General features: G+C 43.5%; 2 protein-coding genes across 2 annotated transcripts in view; one reads left to right on the top strand and one right to left on the bottom strand.

The window, feature by feature from the left end:
* Positions 1-1,914, top strand: part of dtnbp1b (dystrobrevin binding protein 1b) — a 43,663-nt gene extending 41,749 nt beyond the window's left edge. Inside the window, exon 4 of the mRNA XM_063185104.1 lies at positions 1,499-1,914. Coding sequence (XP_063041174.1) covers positions 1,499-1,914 — 416 coding nt within the window. The remainder of the gene's footprint in view (positions 1-1,498) is intronic.
* Positions 1,915-8,470: 6,556 nt separating this feature from the next.
* Positions 8,471-12,680, bottom strand: part of jarid2b (jumonji and AT-rich interaction domain containing 2b) — a 217,216-nt gene continuing 213,006 nt past the window's right edge. Inside the window, exons 21-22 of the mRNA XM_063186056.1 lie at positions 12,618-12,680; positions 8,471-11,125 (exon numbers count right to left, since the gene is read on the bottom strand). The exon at positions 12,618-12,680 is cut by the window's right edge and continues 45 nt beyond it. Of these exons, the coding sequence (XP_063042126.1) occupies positions 10,802-11,125; positions 12,618-12,680 (387 nt within the window). The 3' untranslated portion in view covers positions 8,471-10,801. The remainder of the gene's footprint in view (positions 11,126-12,617) is intronic.

Here is a 12,680-nt window from a genome sequence, read left to right as displayed (position 1 = left end):
TGTCAGGCTAAATATCTACTTAAATAATATGAGTCGATAAAATACATTTAAAAATCAAATAATATATTTTATGAACATAGTTAGCAACACACTTCAACTATTATCCTTGTATAGTGTGTTGATGGACATTTTCACATGATTAAGCCATTTTTGACAGAGGTGAGCCTCGTTCTCCGTTAATTTCCATTTCTCTGATCTACCTACAGATAGGCCTAATGGCCGCTACAGATTGACGTAAAAAGGGGGGCGAGGTCCCCTCTAGTGTTATTTTCTACCTCTATGTGCAAAACACTACAACCGCAGGAAACATCTCTCGTGGGGAAGAAACGCCCATGTGAAACGGGCGTCCCTTTGCGCAGGGAATCTCTCTCTCTCTCTCTCTCTCTCCTGTCTCTCTCTCTCTCTCTCTCTCTCTCTCTCTCTCTCTCTCTCTCACAAAGTTGACAGAGTGATGGTCAGTTGGGAGAAATAAACATGTTTCCAGATTCAGTATACATTGCTCGTGTTTCCAGACGCGCAATGTGACATGTGTCAATTCAGCGCGTAATGCTTGCAACTTTTTTGTGTGTAATTTATGAACGTGCGTGCCTTGGTGCATTGATACACTGGAGTTATGCGGTCAGAAAAGTGACCTAATAGTGGGACTACTTCAGGTGTGCATATATAGACCACAGACTTCTATTATAACTTTAATTTTATACTATACAAGTCAGTGATATAGACAGTTAATCAATACCCAATTTAGCGCGTCACAATGGGAGATTCCAGACTGCCGTGGTATAAGCAGAGACGTTCTATTGGGACTAAGAAAATGTGTGGTTTAAACTGCGGCACAGCCTTTTTTGGCCTCAACCAGTAGAAAACCGAGTGAGGAGGGTTAACCAGGCCGTTTGGGTTATGCGTTATCTTCTTGGTCAGACCAATATTTCAGTACGAGATTTGAAAGTCGATGATGGGCAAACTCTACATACGATTTTGGAAAATTTCTCAATTGTCTCAAATGGAGCTCTCGTACACTTCGGGCACTGTTTCAGTGCGTACTGTATGGTGCACTGGCTACGCACTGAAACATAATGGACCCTTCTCAAAACCTAGGACAGTACACTTCCAAGTGTATCAGCCTAATTAGTCACAACCTGTGATTGGATACTCTTTATTAGTCACACCCAGTGATTGGATATTCTGTAGAGTTCACCAAAGAGTATCCAATCACTGGGTGTGACTAATTAGGCTGATACACTTGGAAGTGCACTGTCCTAGGCTTTGAGAAGGGCCCAATATGCGTTGAGACCCGGGCCATAGTCGGGCCACGGCCCGTAGACAGGGGACTTCACTTTGACGACACACAATCACAAACATAACTTAAACCTCTTGTCAACCTCTTCTGCATCTGTCCTCAGACTCAGACCATGGTATTGTGGTTACCTTCATTTTTTTTTAAGTGGTCGGTGAGTGTTCATCTTTAACTCTATTTTAAAAAATGTTTTCCCGTCCTCAGACCCGGACACGGACTCCTCCTTCACCACGGAGATCACGCTGCAGGTGCCGACGCAGGCGGAGCTACGCCACAAGCTGTCCTCCCTCTCCTCCACCTGCACCGACTCCGCCAGCCAGGACAACGACGAGGACGACGACGTGGTGGAGGACGATGAGGATGATGAGGATGAAGATGAGGATGAGGAAGAAGAGGAAGAGGAACTGCAAGGAGCGGCGGCTAGCTCTCTGGGGGCGACCCGCAGAGCAGCAAGGGGACGAGGACGAGGGACAGGCATGGGGAACAGGAGCGTTGGCGTGGCAACCACGGGCTCGTCGTCATCGTCATCGTCATCGTCATCGTCGGGCGGTGGTCAGGTGGTGATGAAGAGTAGTGGAGGAGGAGGAGGAGGAGAGAAGGACAACACTAAGGCTACATAGAGTGGAGAGGACATTGGGTGTAGCCTATATACGCATACACACACACAGACAGCACACACACACACACACACACACACACACACACACACACACACACACACACACACACACACACACACACACACACACACACACACACACACACACACACACACACACGGCAGACAAACTGGGTTGAGAAATCCTTTCCGTGTGTTCCATTCTTCTTCACATGAATTCACCAATTAGCTCAACTTCCACGGCTAGGCCATAGGTGCCGGAAAGGGGGATCCAGTGGTGCATTTGCATCCCCACTTTTGGGCTCCCTAAATGAAGCTTTCTCATCTTTAAAGGGACACTGTGCAGGAAATGGTCAAAAAAGGTACTGCAACTATGCTGCTCATTGAAACTGGGCTGCCTATTGCCAAATGTGATATTTACATGAAAGTTTACTATGTAATAAACATATATTTTCTAGCAAGTACAGTCATTTTTGCAGCTAAAAATGGCAATTTTGGAAATTCAAGGTGGCTGCAATTTTTCCAGTCATAATGAATACTTAGCATTTGATGGTGGTGGTCAGTATTCATGGAAAAGGTAACATTAGTGAATGAACAGCATGAATTCTGGAAATAAATAACTACAAATCTCACACAGTGTACCTTTAACTGTAGACAAATGTGTGGAGTGCAGCAGCAGTAACATTGTTAAGAAATAAAGAATGAACGGGAAAAAAAATGCACCACCACTTTAAAACTCGTTCCGGCGCCCTTGAGCTAGGCTACATATGTAGTACATACCTACATGAATTGGCTGGGGCAAGCATGTGGCAAATGCGGAATCTTTTCCAGAAAAGAGAGCTACCCTCCGCACTCCTGCACTTCACAATCTGGTGCGTCACGGGAAAGGACTAGTAATTGCAGTCAGGATGTGCATTCCAATATGCAACCTCCACTTGGGCTTGTGGCCTCACGTTTTGCTGATGCCCCGCCTCTGTGGAGAAAACAATTAAGTTTCCCCCTGTCAGACTAGCCAAAACAATTATTTGGGGGACTATTCTTCATTCCCCATTCAGTTTGAAAATGAGAAAATGACTTTACAATGGAGCTTTTGCGAGATATTGAAATATAATGCTGTTGTCAGTGATCAGGACGTGTTACTTCCTGGTACGAGGTCACAAGCACCAGTGGAGGACGCAAGGTCGCATATTGGAACTCACTCCCTGGGAGAGTCACTGGAGCGTCTTCACATCTGGCACGTCACACTATTCCCTGTCTGCGAAATCTTTTCTCTCTGGATGTCTGTCTCTGACACACACACACACACACACACACACACACACACACACACACACACACACACACACACACACACACACACACACACACGCACGCACGCACGCACGCACTCACGCACGCACGCACGCACACACACACACACACACGACTGAGCCTGTAACTAACTCTCAGACTGTCTGATGTGACCGTGGTTCCAGAATGGAGAGAGAAAGACTGATGGACAATGCATCGTTGAACAATCTCCATATTTACTGACGCCAATCATTCCTTTTAATATTTGTAAGTATCGTGTCTCATATTCTGATATCCACAATATTATCTGTGCTGCTGCCTGGCTGGGAATAATAAATGATTCGTTTCACACTTTAAAAAGAGGAAAGCCCCACTTGAAAAGTCTCATTGCTATTGCATCACTGGCACTGCATATCATGGGACATTGCACACAACGGAATTGAATTTATGCCTTACCCAACCCAACTGGCAAGCCAAAGGTATCAGTGCCATGGGATAGTATACCATGCTCAGCGTATAGAAAAACATCTTGTATTAGAGCAGGGGTGTCAAACATACGGCCCGCGGGCCGCATCCGGCCCGCCAGAGGGTTCCATCCGGCCCGGGTGTAAAAATGGAGAAAAACATTTTTTTTTTTTTTTTTTGCTTTTTCAAAGAAATAACCGAAATGCGCAAATCAGCCACTGGGGGCAAAATCGAGACCTGCATGACAATAACCTAATGGTCCTCTCTCTCTCTCTTTTATACTGTTCTGTAGTAGAGTGCACATCACACTTCTATTATAAATGGTGAATTGGTACTGTGGCAGGCATTTGATAAAGCTCATATATACTCCTCATATATATAGATCAAATGTTAATACTTCTTATTCGTATAATTATTCGTGAATACTTCTTATTCATATAATAAATATGATTATATTTGTATTTGTTCGTATTGAGCTGACCAAAATGAGTTTGACAACCCTGTATTAGAGTAAGCTAACCCAAACTCTGCACACCCAATGCAAAGGAGTGTGCTCAAGTTTGCATGAGATGTGCGCTACCGCCATCTACAGTGCCATAAGGGAACTCCATTCATTCTCAACCTTAAGTCTCCAAGGGTCTCTCCTAAAGGGGCGTTCACCTGACATCACATGGATCCAGGAAATGCACGGACTTGAAGTATCTTAATTACTTTAATAGAAGATGTTTGGGTAGTACTCCAGTCACAGCGGGTGGGGGAGAGCACTGGGGTGAATTTCTCAAAAGAGAAGTTGTTAGCCTGTTAGCAACTTCAGTAGTTGCCAATGGGAAAATGCACTGAAAACAACAAAGTAGGGTGTCCAGACGTCCGGTTTTGCCCGGACAGGTCCTACTTTTGAGACCTAAAAAAATGTCCGGGGGGAATTTCAGAAATGTCCGGGATTTTGTTGGACTGCCTGAAATATAGACCTAATTCATCTGCACTGTAATTTTCACTCCGTTCCATTTTACTCCACTCCAGGTTTCTCTCTGCCGTTCACAAATTAGTCACGCCCTTCTCATCAAATCTAGCCACTTCGCACCGTGTGTCTGAAAGAAGTAGCCTAGGGGACTAACCAGTGCGCCCCATGTTTACAAGCGAAAGCGCATCTGTCCGCCGGTTCTACGGACTGCAATGCCGATAGAAACGCAAATGCACGTTCGCGGTGGAGTTGAAAAAAAAATCCCGCGTGTGAAGCCAGGTATGATTATGAAGGTAATCTAACACAGGAGTAAGCCTAGTAACACCACCAAATCCATCATTTAGGGAGGTACAAGTTTTGTTACACCTTGTCACAAGACTTAGCCTAAAAATGATTTAATGATCTGACATTTCCAAGTTATTTGCAAAAGCAATTTCTCGGAGCTAGAAGGACTCATTCTTGAGTTAAGAAATTAAGCTTCTTCTTCATCAGCTTCTTCTTCTGTCTATTGCCTTTGCAGTTATTGATAACGCTGTATGGGTTAGCTTATTAATGGTAGGTAAAACTCCAGTTCCTCTCTTAATGGCTGCAGTGCCCATTGCTAATCTCTGAGCACCATGCCACTACAAATAGCCTAGCTAAATAGGCCTAATGGATGACAGTGGAGGGGTAAATTGTGAGGTGTCTTATAAACATATTAAGCCTAAAATGTAGCCTAATAGAACTTCATTATCAATTCAGTTGAAAACCACAAATGTTGTGTTTTTTATATTTAGTTTCCAATGTTATATAGCCTAATGCTGTTCATCTTTGTGGGGAATGGCTGAGATGGGCCTACATGATGGTGAATCTATTTTTAAAACCCTAATGCAGAAATTAGAATAGGCCTATGAGATTGAGCTGCATTGTTATGCTGTGAAGCTACTCCAATATAGGTGTTAGTCCTACTATCTAGGATTGTAACAAAGGCACACTCTGCATCATATGATCACACAAATTATGTGATAGGCCTAGAGGCGTAACTGAAGAGATTTTAATTGTCATTTATGGTAGACAAATGAATGTGCATGTCAAAAGGTTCGAGTGCTTTTAAACAAATTACCATTTTGGATGCGTTGATACTTTATAGGCCTACTATCATACCTCATTACCCATACTTTCATACCTGTAGATACACAGATACACCGATGACACCCCCCCCCCCCAAAAAAAAAGTGTCCTCCTTTTTACAAACCCAAATCTGGTCACCCTAATGTAATGTAGTAAGCAACTTTGTTTTCGAGAAATCCACCCCTGGTTAGTCACTTCCACCTGGCGCTGCTGGGAATTGGATCAACAACCCTTGAACTACAAACCTGACACGACATGCCCACATACATTATTTTGTCATACACTACCGGTCAAAGGTTTGGGGTCACCACACTTTCCTCCCACAATACTTCTTTCTGACAGTTTAGCTTGTTCCTTTTTAATTTCAGTTCAGGTATAACATCAGTGTATAGAGTTATTGTTCCCTGAAATTAATGCATGCAACAAATAAGCAATTTGATATTGGAAAAAGTAACTGTTGAATGGATATACGATGCATAAAACAGACACAAAATGTATCACTAACTTTCGACTAATCAAAGTGTACCTTTAGTATTGTCTAGTCAGGTGTAATCAAATGACACCTTTGACATCAATAATAGCCAGTTGCGGTTCTACAAATTCATTCCCGGGATGAGATGAGGTCCAGAATTGCCCAATGAGCTATATGAGCCCCATGACATGCATGCAAAAGTTGATGTCTGCTCCTGTCGCTCCATACAATGCCGGATCATATACATATCATTTGAAAGAGGAGAATCTACTCTGTCCAATGATGTATAGCACGCATGCATTCATAAGTAGGTTCATTCTGATGGCTAGAAAATCATGCAGCTACTTTGACTTGAATTTGTGGACGAGGTGGCAACTCAACAAATGTCATACACCTATCATTGGAAAGGGCAGACACTGAGCTTTCCAATAGTTCCATGCATTCCCTGATAAACCAAAGAAATGTCTGTAGACAAATTGACTAAAACACGTATTTCTATGTAATAAATGGGTGGAAAAGCTTGGTTAGATTTCGCTCTTCCGTCCAGTTTAACCCATTTTATGGGTAAACAAACATTTTTTCACCTGTGGCTGTTCAGTACTTTCCATTATTCCAGTTCAAGCTATTTAAAAGATGTCTGCGACTTGAATTGCAAAAAAGTAACTGTAAAAATGAAAGTGAAACTGAACTTTTGAACGGTAGTGTATGCCAGATAGGCGTGTACCATTTGTTTTCCCCACAAAGCAAACCATCATGCTTCTAACGAAGAAAATAATATGACATATACCTGTGCGTGTTAGTTAACACTGTATGGATAAAGATGACTCAGACACAGACACCATGGATAGTGAAATGTCTGTAAGATTTTATTAACCCTTAAGTACAAACTTGAACAGAGTAAAAAAAAAAAAAATTAAAGCAAAAAACAAAACAGCACTGGCAATAAAATCCAACATGAGGCTTTTCCTATTTGAGAGGAAAAGATGCTTTTCAGTGCTAATAAATTAAAACTTTGCCATACCATGACATCAAAAACTGTAGAAAAAGGAACACGTTAACAATGAAAAACAAAAAAAAAACATAGGTAAAAAATCTGAATAAAATACATCATAAGGCCATAAAACTTGGACAAACCACATCATCATTTCTGTTGTTCAACTGTCGCTTGATGAGGAAAACACCTGACTTGGTTTTCTTAATTAAATAGTCCTAAAACAGTCAGCCGAGAAAAAGACGTTCACCAACAGACAACATTTTAAACCCGGTGGGCAACTTTTTGAGTAATGTTGCCTGGCAACGTCAGTCACTAACAGATATTGTCATCAGTCATATTAGGCAAAAATGTTTTGTTTTTTGTAATATTTTTGTGTGTTTGCGAGTGTGTTTGTGTGTGTATTTTTTCCATCAGGAGAACTTAATATCAGCAGTAGTAGGCACCTTTTGGTGATCATCATTCCCATTGGATAACTCAGGAGCCAATCATGTTGTTGCCATGGCAATATCACTTAAAAATAAATGTTGCTCCACCTTTTAGCACCTTAAGGGGGCAGTCTTCTCTTCTCTTCTCTGCTCTTCTCGTCCTGTCCTGGGACATCGCCGTGCAACATGAGAAGCTACTAACAACATTGTTTGAATTTTCAGTAATGAAAATGTAAAAACTCTCCCACTCTTCCCCTCATCTTTTCATCTTTTTTTTGCAGGAATTTTCCCTTTTCTTTAAAAAAGTAAAGCTAAGAAAGACAAACATAAAAAGTGTGTGTGTGTGTGTGTGTGTGTGTGTGTGGGGGGGGGTGCAGAGTCTGAGGGAGGGATGGAGGGATGGGGGGGGGCACCGCATCGCTCCTCTTCATGTCCTTTGTCTCAGTGATGTAAGCAGCACTTAAAATTTACACACACGCACACACTTGGACACATGCACACACGCTAACACACACACACACACACACGCCCACACACTCGTCCTTGGAAGCGACCCTGTGAGTCTCAACACGGATGAAGAGAGTGAAAGGTAAGGCTGTTCTTCATCGCTCATCTCTCTCCCTCTCTCTCTCCCTCTCTCTCTCTCTCTCTCTCTCTCTCTCTCTCTCTCTCTCTCTCTCTCTCTCTCTCTCTCTCTCTCTCTCTCTCTCTCTCTCTCTCTCTCTCTCTCTCTCTCTCTCTCTCTCTCTCTCTCTCTCTCTCTCTCTCTCTCTCTCTCTCTCTCTCTCTCTCCCTCCCTCCCTCCCTGTCTCCCACCCTCTCTCTCTCTCTCTCTCTCTCTCTCTCTCTCTCTCTCTCTCATTCTGTCTCGATCTCTCTCTCCACCCCCTGCTATCCAAACCTCCCAACCCTGTACGATACCCTAACTCAGCACACGCTCGCCTCTCATCCCCCAAAGCCCTGCCACCACACCCCCACAAAAAGGCTCAAGTATTTAAAAAGACATTTACAGAAATATGTACAAAAGCCCACTTCTTTCTTCCCACTTCTCCCTTTCACTTTCTTTCATTCTTTGTTTCTTCATTTCGTTCTTTTCTTCCTATCTTTCTTTTTTCTCAATCTTTCTTCCTTCCTTCCTTCCTTTTGAGACGCCCTCAGGCTGCACTCCCTCCCGATAAAGAAGGGACAAAGAGAATCAACAAACGAGGGCAAAGACATGAGAAGCCGTGAGATTTCAAGGAAAAAAACCCAAAAACAAGATATAATCCTGGCCTGTCATGTCACATTTCGACTAGTGGCTCTACTCGAGATAGTATATCAGAACAACAACAACAAAAGAAAAACAAACATTTTTTTTTGTTTAAAGTCAAAAAACAAACAAACAAAAAATATAGTAAATCACAATGGCATCAACAATATATAATCATAAAAACTGCTGTTAAATGAAGCAGTCAAGAAAGAAACAAAAAGAAAAAAAGGTCTTGGATTATGGAATGTCACCATGATTGCACATCTAAAGATGGGAGCGCTGGCCTTCTCGGTTAAGGGACACTGTGCAGGAAATGGTCAATAAAGGTACTGCAACTATGCTGCTCATTGAAACTGGGTTGGCTATCGCCAAATTTGATCTTTACATGAAAGTTTACTGAATAATAAACAAATATTTTCTAGTATGGTCCAAGTACAGTAATTTTTGCAGCAAAAAATGGCTATTTTTGGAAATTCAAAATGGCGGACCATGGAGAAGATCCCCCTTTTCATGTATGAAAAGTGCAATTTTTCCAGTCATAATGAACACTTTGAATTTGATGGTGGTGGTAAGTATTCATGAAAAAGGTAACATTAGTGAATGGGCAGCATGAATTCTGGAAATAAGCAACTGAAAATCTCACACAGTGTCCCTTTAAGGCTACTCCTCTCTCTTTGTTGTTGTTTATTCGGTTCATCTCTTGAATTGATTTTTTTTTTACAGTAAGTAACCATCAGCACCATCAGAACAGAATAGACTAAACCCCCTAACTAACTCCCCTGAGGAGTCTCATGTCACCTCTTTAAAATATCAGGCACAGTTTTATGTGGAAAAAAACAAAAAAAACATTCCCCTCCTTTTTGTCCGACCATTCCCTCTCGGTTACCATGGCAACCAGCGGCCATGGAAATCGCCATCACTCGTTCGCCATCACCCTATCTTGTGCCAAAGGACACAACAACAATACAAAAACAATAGAGCACAAAAAAATTAAAATATGCAAAAAAAAGAATTAAAAACCCCAGAAAGCACCATCCTTCCTCACTTCCCCCAAAAAGCCTTTCAAGTTTCATCTTAGCTGGGGGGCGATATCCCTTCTTTCCTTTCCCCAATATTCCTCCCTCACGCCACGCCCGCCAGCTATGGGAAGGTTCTCCGCAGCACACGACACGAGGGAAACCACCGAGTTTAAAAGTCACAACAGTCCATTTAAAGAGAACATTGTTTAAAAAAGCAAAAATAAAGGACAAATAAAAGTGAACGAGTCCATGATTTCATGCGAGTCAAGTGACAGCACACTGGAGGAAGAGAAAGAAGAGGAAGAGTAGAAATGGAGAGCACCTTTTTTTTCCATGTGTCGTTGTGGGTCACAGCCATAAATGGATGAGTGTGTTGTTCTGCAGTCTATGGGACGAGACGAGGGGTGGGGGGGGGTGAGGTTGAAGAGGGGGGGTTGTAGAACTGTGACCACCAGGACACTTAATGCTAAAATCATCATTATCATCATCGTCGTCATCTAAAATCAAGCATCTTTGGGAAACAAAAACAAAAACGAAGAAACTATCCAAAAACATCTTTCACACTAGTGCAAAGAATAGGCAGCTTGCTATTTCCAGACGAGGAAGAGAAAGAAATCACACAAGAATAATCAGCAAGACTATGCCCTACTATCAAGGGAGGGAGAAGTGTGTGTGCGTGTGTGTGTGTGTGTGTGTGTGTGTGCGTTCGTGCGTACGTACGTGCGTGCGTGCGTACGTACGTGCGTGCGTGCGTGCGTGCGTGCGTGTGTGTGAGAAAGAATGGGGATCATTAACCTTGAAAAACAGATTCTGTTTTTAAAAAAAAGGGACATTTGGATTTCAGAGTAACATTAGAGAATTGTCTCTCTTGTGTCTTTAAATGAAAAAGGCGGCCCCTCCCTCTCAGGAGACGAGGGCGGTGCTTTTGGGCAGGTGCGAGGAGGAGGAGTTGTTGTTGACGTTGCCCTTGGTAACCAGTTGTGTGGTGGCAGTGGAAGAAGCCGAGGAGTGGATGCTGGAGGGGGGCAGGCGCGACAGAGACACCTCCAGGGTGGAGCGCTTGCGAGGACCCCGCTTGGTGGTGCCCGCTTTAGTGCCCGAGCCCGGGGGGCTGCTGCTGCTGCTGCTAGTGGTGGTGCCATTGGTGGTGGCGTTGGTGCAGTTGTCAACGGCAGCCTTCAGCATCACCTTGCCACACACCTGACTCACCAGGCTATTGATCTGCTCCTGAGGAGGGGAGAGGAGATGAGAGAGGAGAGGGGAGGAGAGGAGAGAGAGGATAGAGAGGAGAGGGGAGGAGAGGAGAGGAGAGGAGAGGAGAGGAGAGGAGGGGAGAGGGGAGGAGAGGAGAGGAGAGGAGAGGAGAGGGTAGAGGAGGGTAGTGGGAGGAGACGAGGTGGGATGAGAGGAGAGGAGAGGAGAGGAGAGGAGAGGAGGGTAGAGGAGATGAGAGAGGGGAGAGGGGAGGAGAGGGGAGGAGAGGAGAGCGGAGGAGAGGAGAGGAGAGGAGAGGAGCAGAGAGGAGAGGAGAGGAGAGGCGAGGCGAGGCGAGCAGAGGAGAGGAGCGGAGCGGAGATGAGAGGAGAGGAGGGGAGAGGAGAGAAGAAGAGGAGAGGAGAGGAGAGGAGAGGAGAGGAGGGGAGATGAGAGGAGAGGAGGGCAGAGGAGAGGAGAGGAGAGGAGGAGAAACCAGGGAGCAGGAGAAGGATCACACGCAAAGACAGAGGAGATTGGGGAGGTTGAGGGAAATAAGAGATAAACAGTCAGTTTTGTACTACAAACAACACATACATTCTCAACAAAGGAAAGACTAGGCGAAAAAAAACCTACTGGGGCCTATACGACCCACCAGGGGCCGCATCTGAGCGCCCAAATTCAGTGTGACTTTCTATGACTTATGCTAGACCCAGCCACTATGGACCTTACGCCTCTAAGAATCCTGGTCCTAACCTACGTTGACCTATGTCTCTACAATCTCTGTCTGTCTCTTCTTCCTCTGCCTTCCTTCTATTTCTGCCTCTCCTCTCTACCGCTCCTTTTAAATCCATCTCCAACAATGATGTTTTTTTCCCATTTGTTAAGCACTTTGAGTTACATGCCTTGTATGATACAGTGCTATACAAATACAATTATTATTATTATTATTATTATTATAATTATTATATTCAATTATTTTATTCTTCTTCTTCTTCTTCTTCTTCTTCTTCTTCTTATTATTATTATTATTATTAATTATTATACTAAGAAGCTCCTTCAGGAGTAGGAGCAGATTAAGTTAAGAGGTAAATCATCTAATAGAAGAGCAAGAAAATGAGGACTCCAGACTCTTCTATTAGATGATTTACCTCTTACCTTAACCTGGTTTACTCCACGACACCAGGGGACTATACCAGTGTTTCCCAACCAGGGGTACGTGTACCACTAGGGGTACGGGAGCACACTGCAGGAGGTACTTGGAAAAATGTAATTTTGACAAATGTATGAAACTTAGCTACATTGGGATAGAGAAAGTGATATATAACTTGACTGGGGGGTACTCATGGCACAACGAAAATGCTTAGGGGGTACACAAGACAAAAAAGGTTGGGAAACCAGATTAAGTTAAGAGGTAAATCATCTAATAGAAGAGCAAGAAAATGAGGACTCCAGGCTCCTTTATTAGATGATTTACCTCTTAACGTAACCTGGTTTACTCCATGACACCAGGCTGGTTCCGTACCTCATCGTAGCGGTACATCATCTTGAGGCCACGGCAGGACTTGTGCTTCTCCACGTAGGACAG

Source organism: Engraulis encrasicolus, chromosome 20, assembly GCF_034702125.1.
Source record: "Engraulis encrasicolus isolate BLACKSEA-1 chromosome 20, IST_EnEncr_1.0, whole genome shotgun sequence".
Classification (NCBI taxonomy): Eukaryota; Metazoa; Chordata; class Actinopteri; order Clupeiformes; family Engraulidae; genus Engraulis; species Engraulis encrasicolus.
Note: the sequence above shows the minus strand (reverse complement) of the source record. Positions and strands in the feature narration are given on the sequence as shown.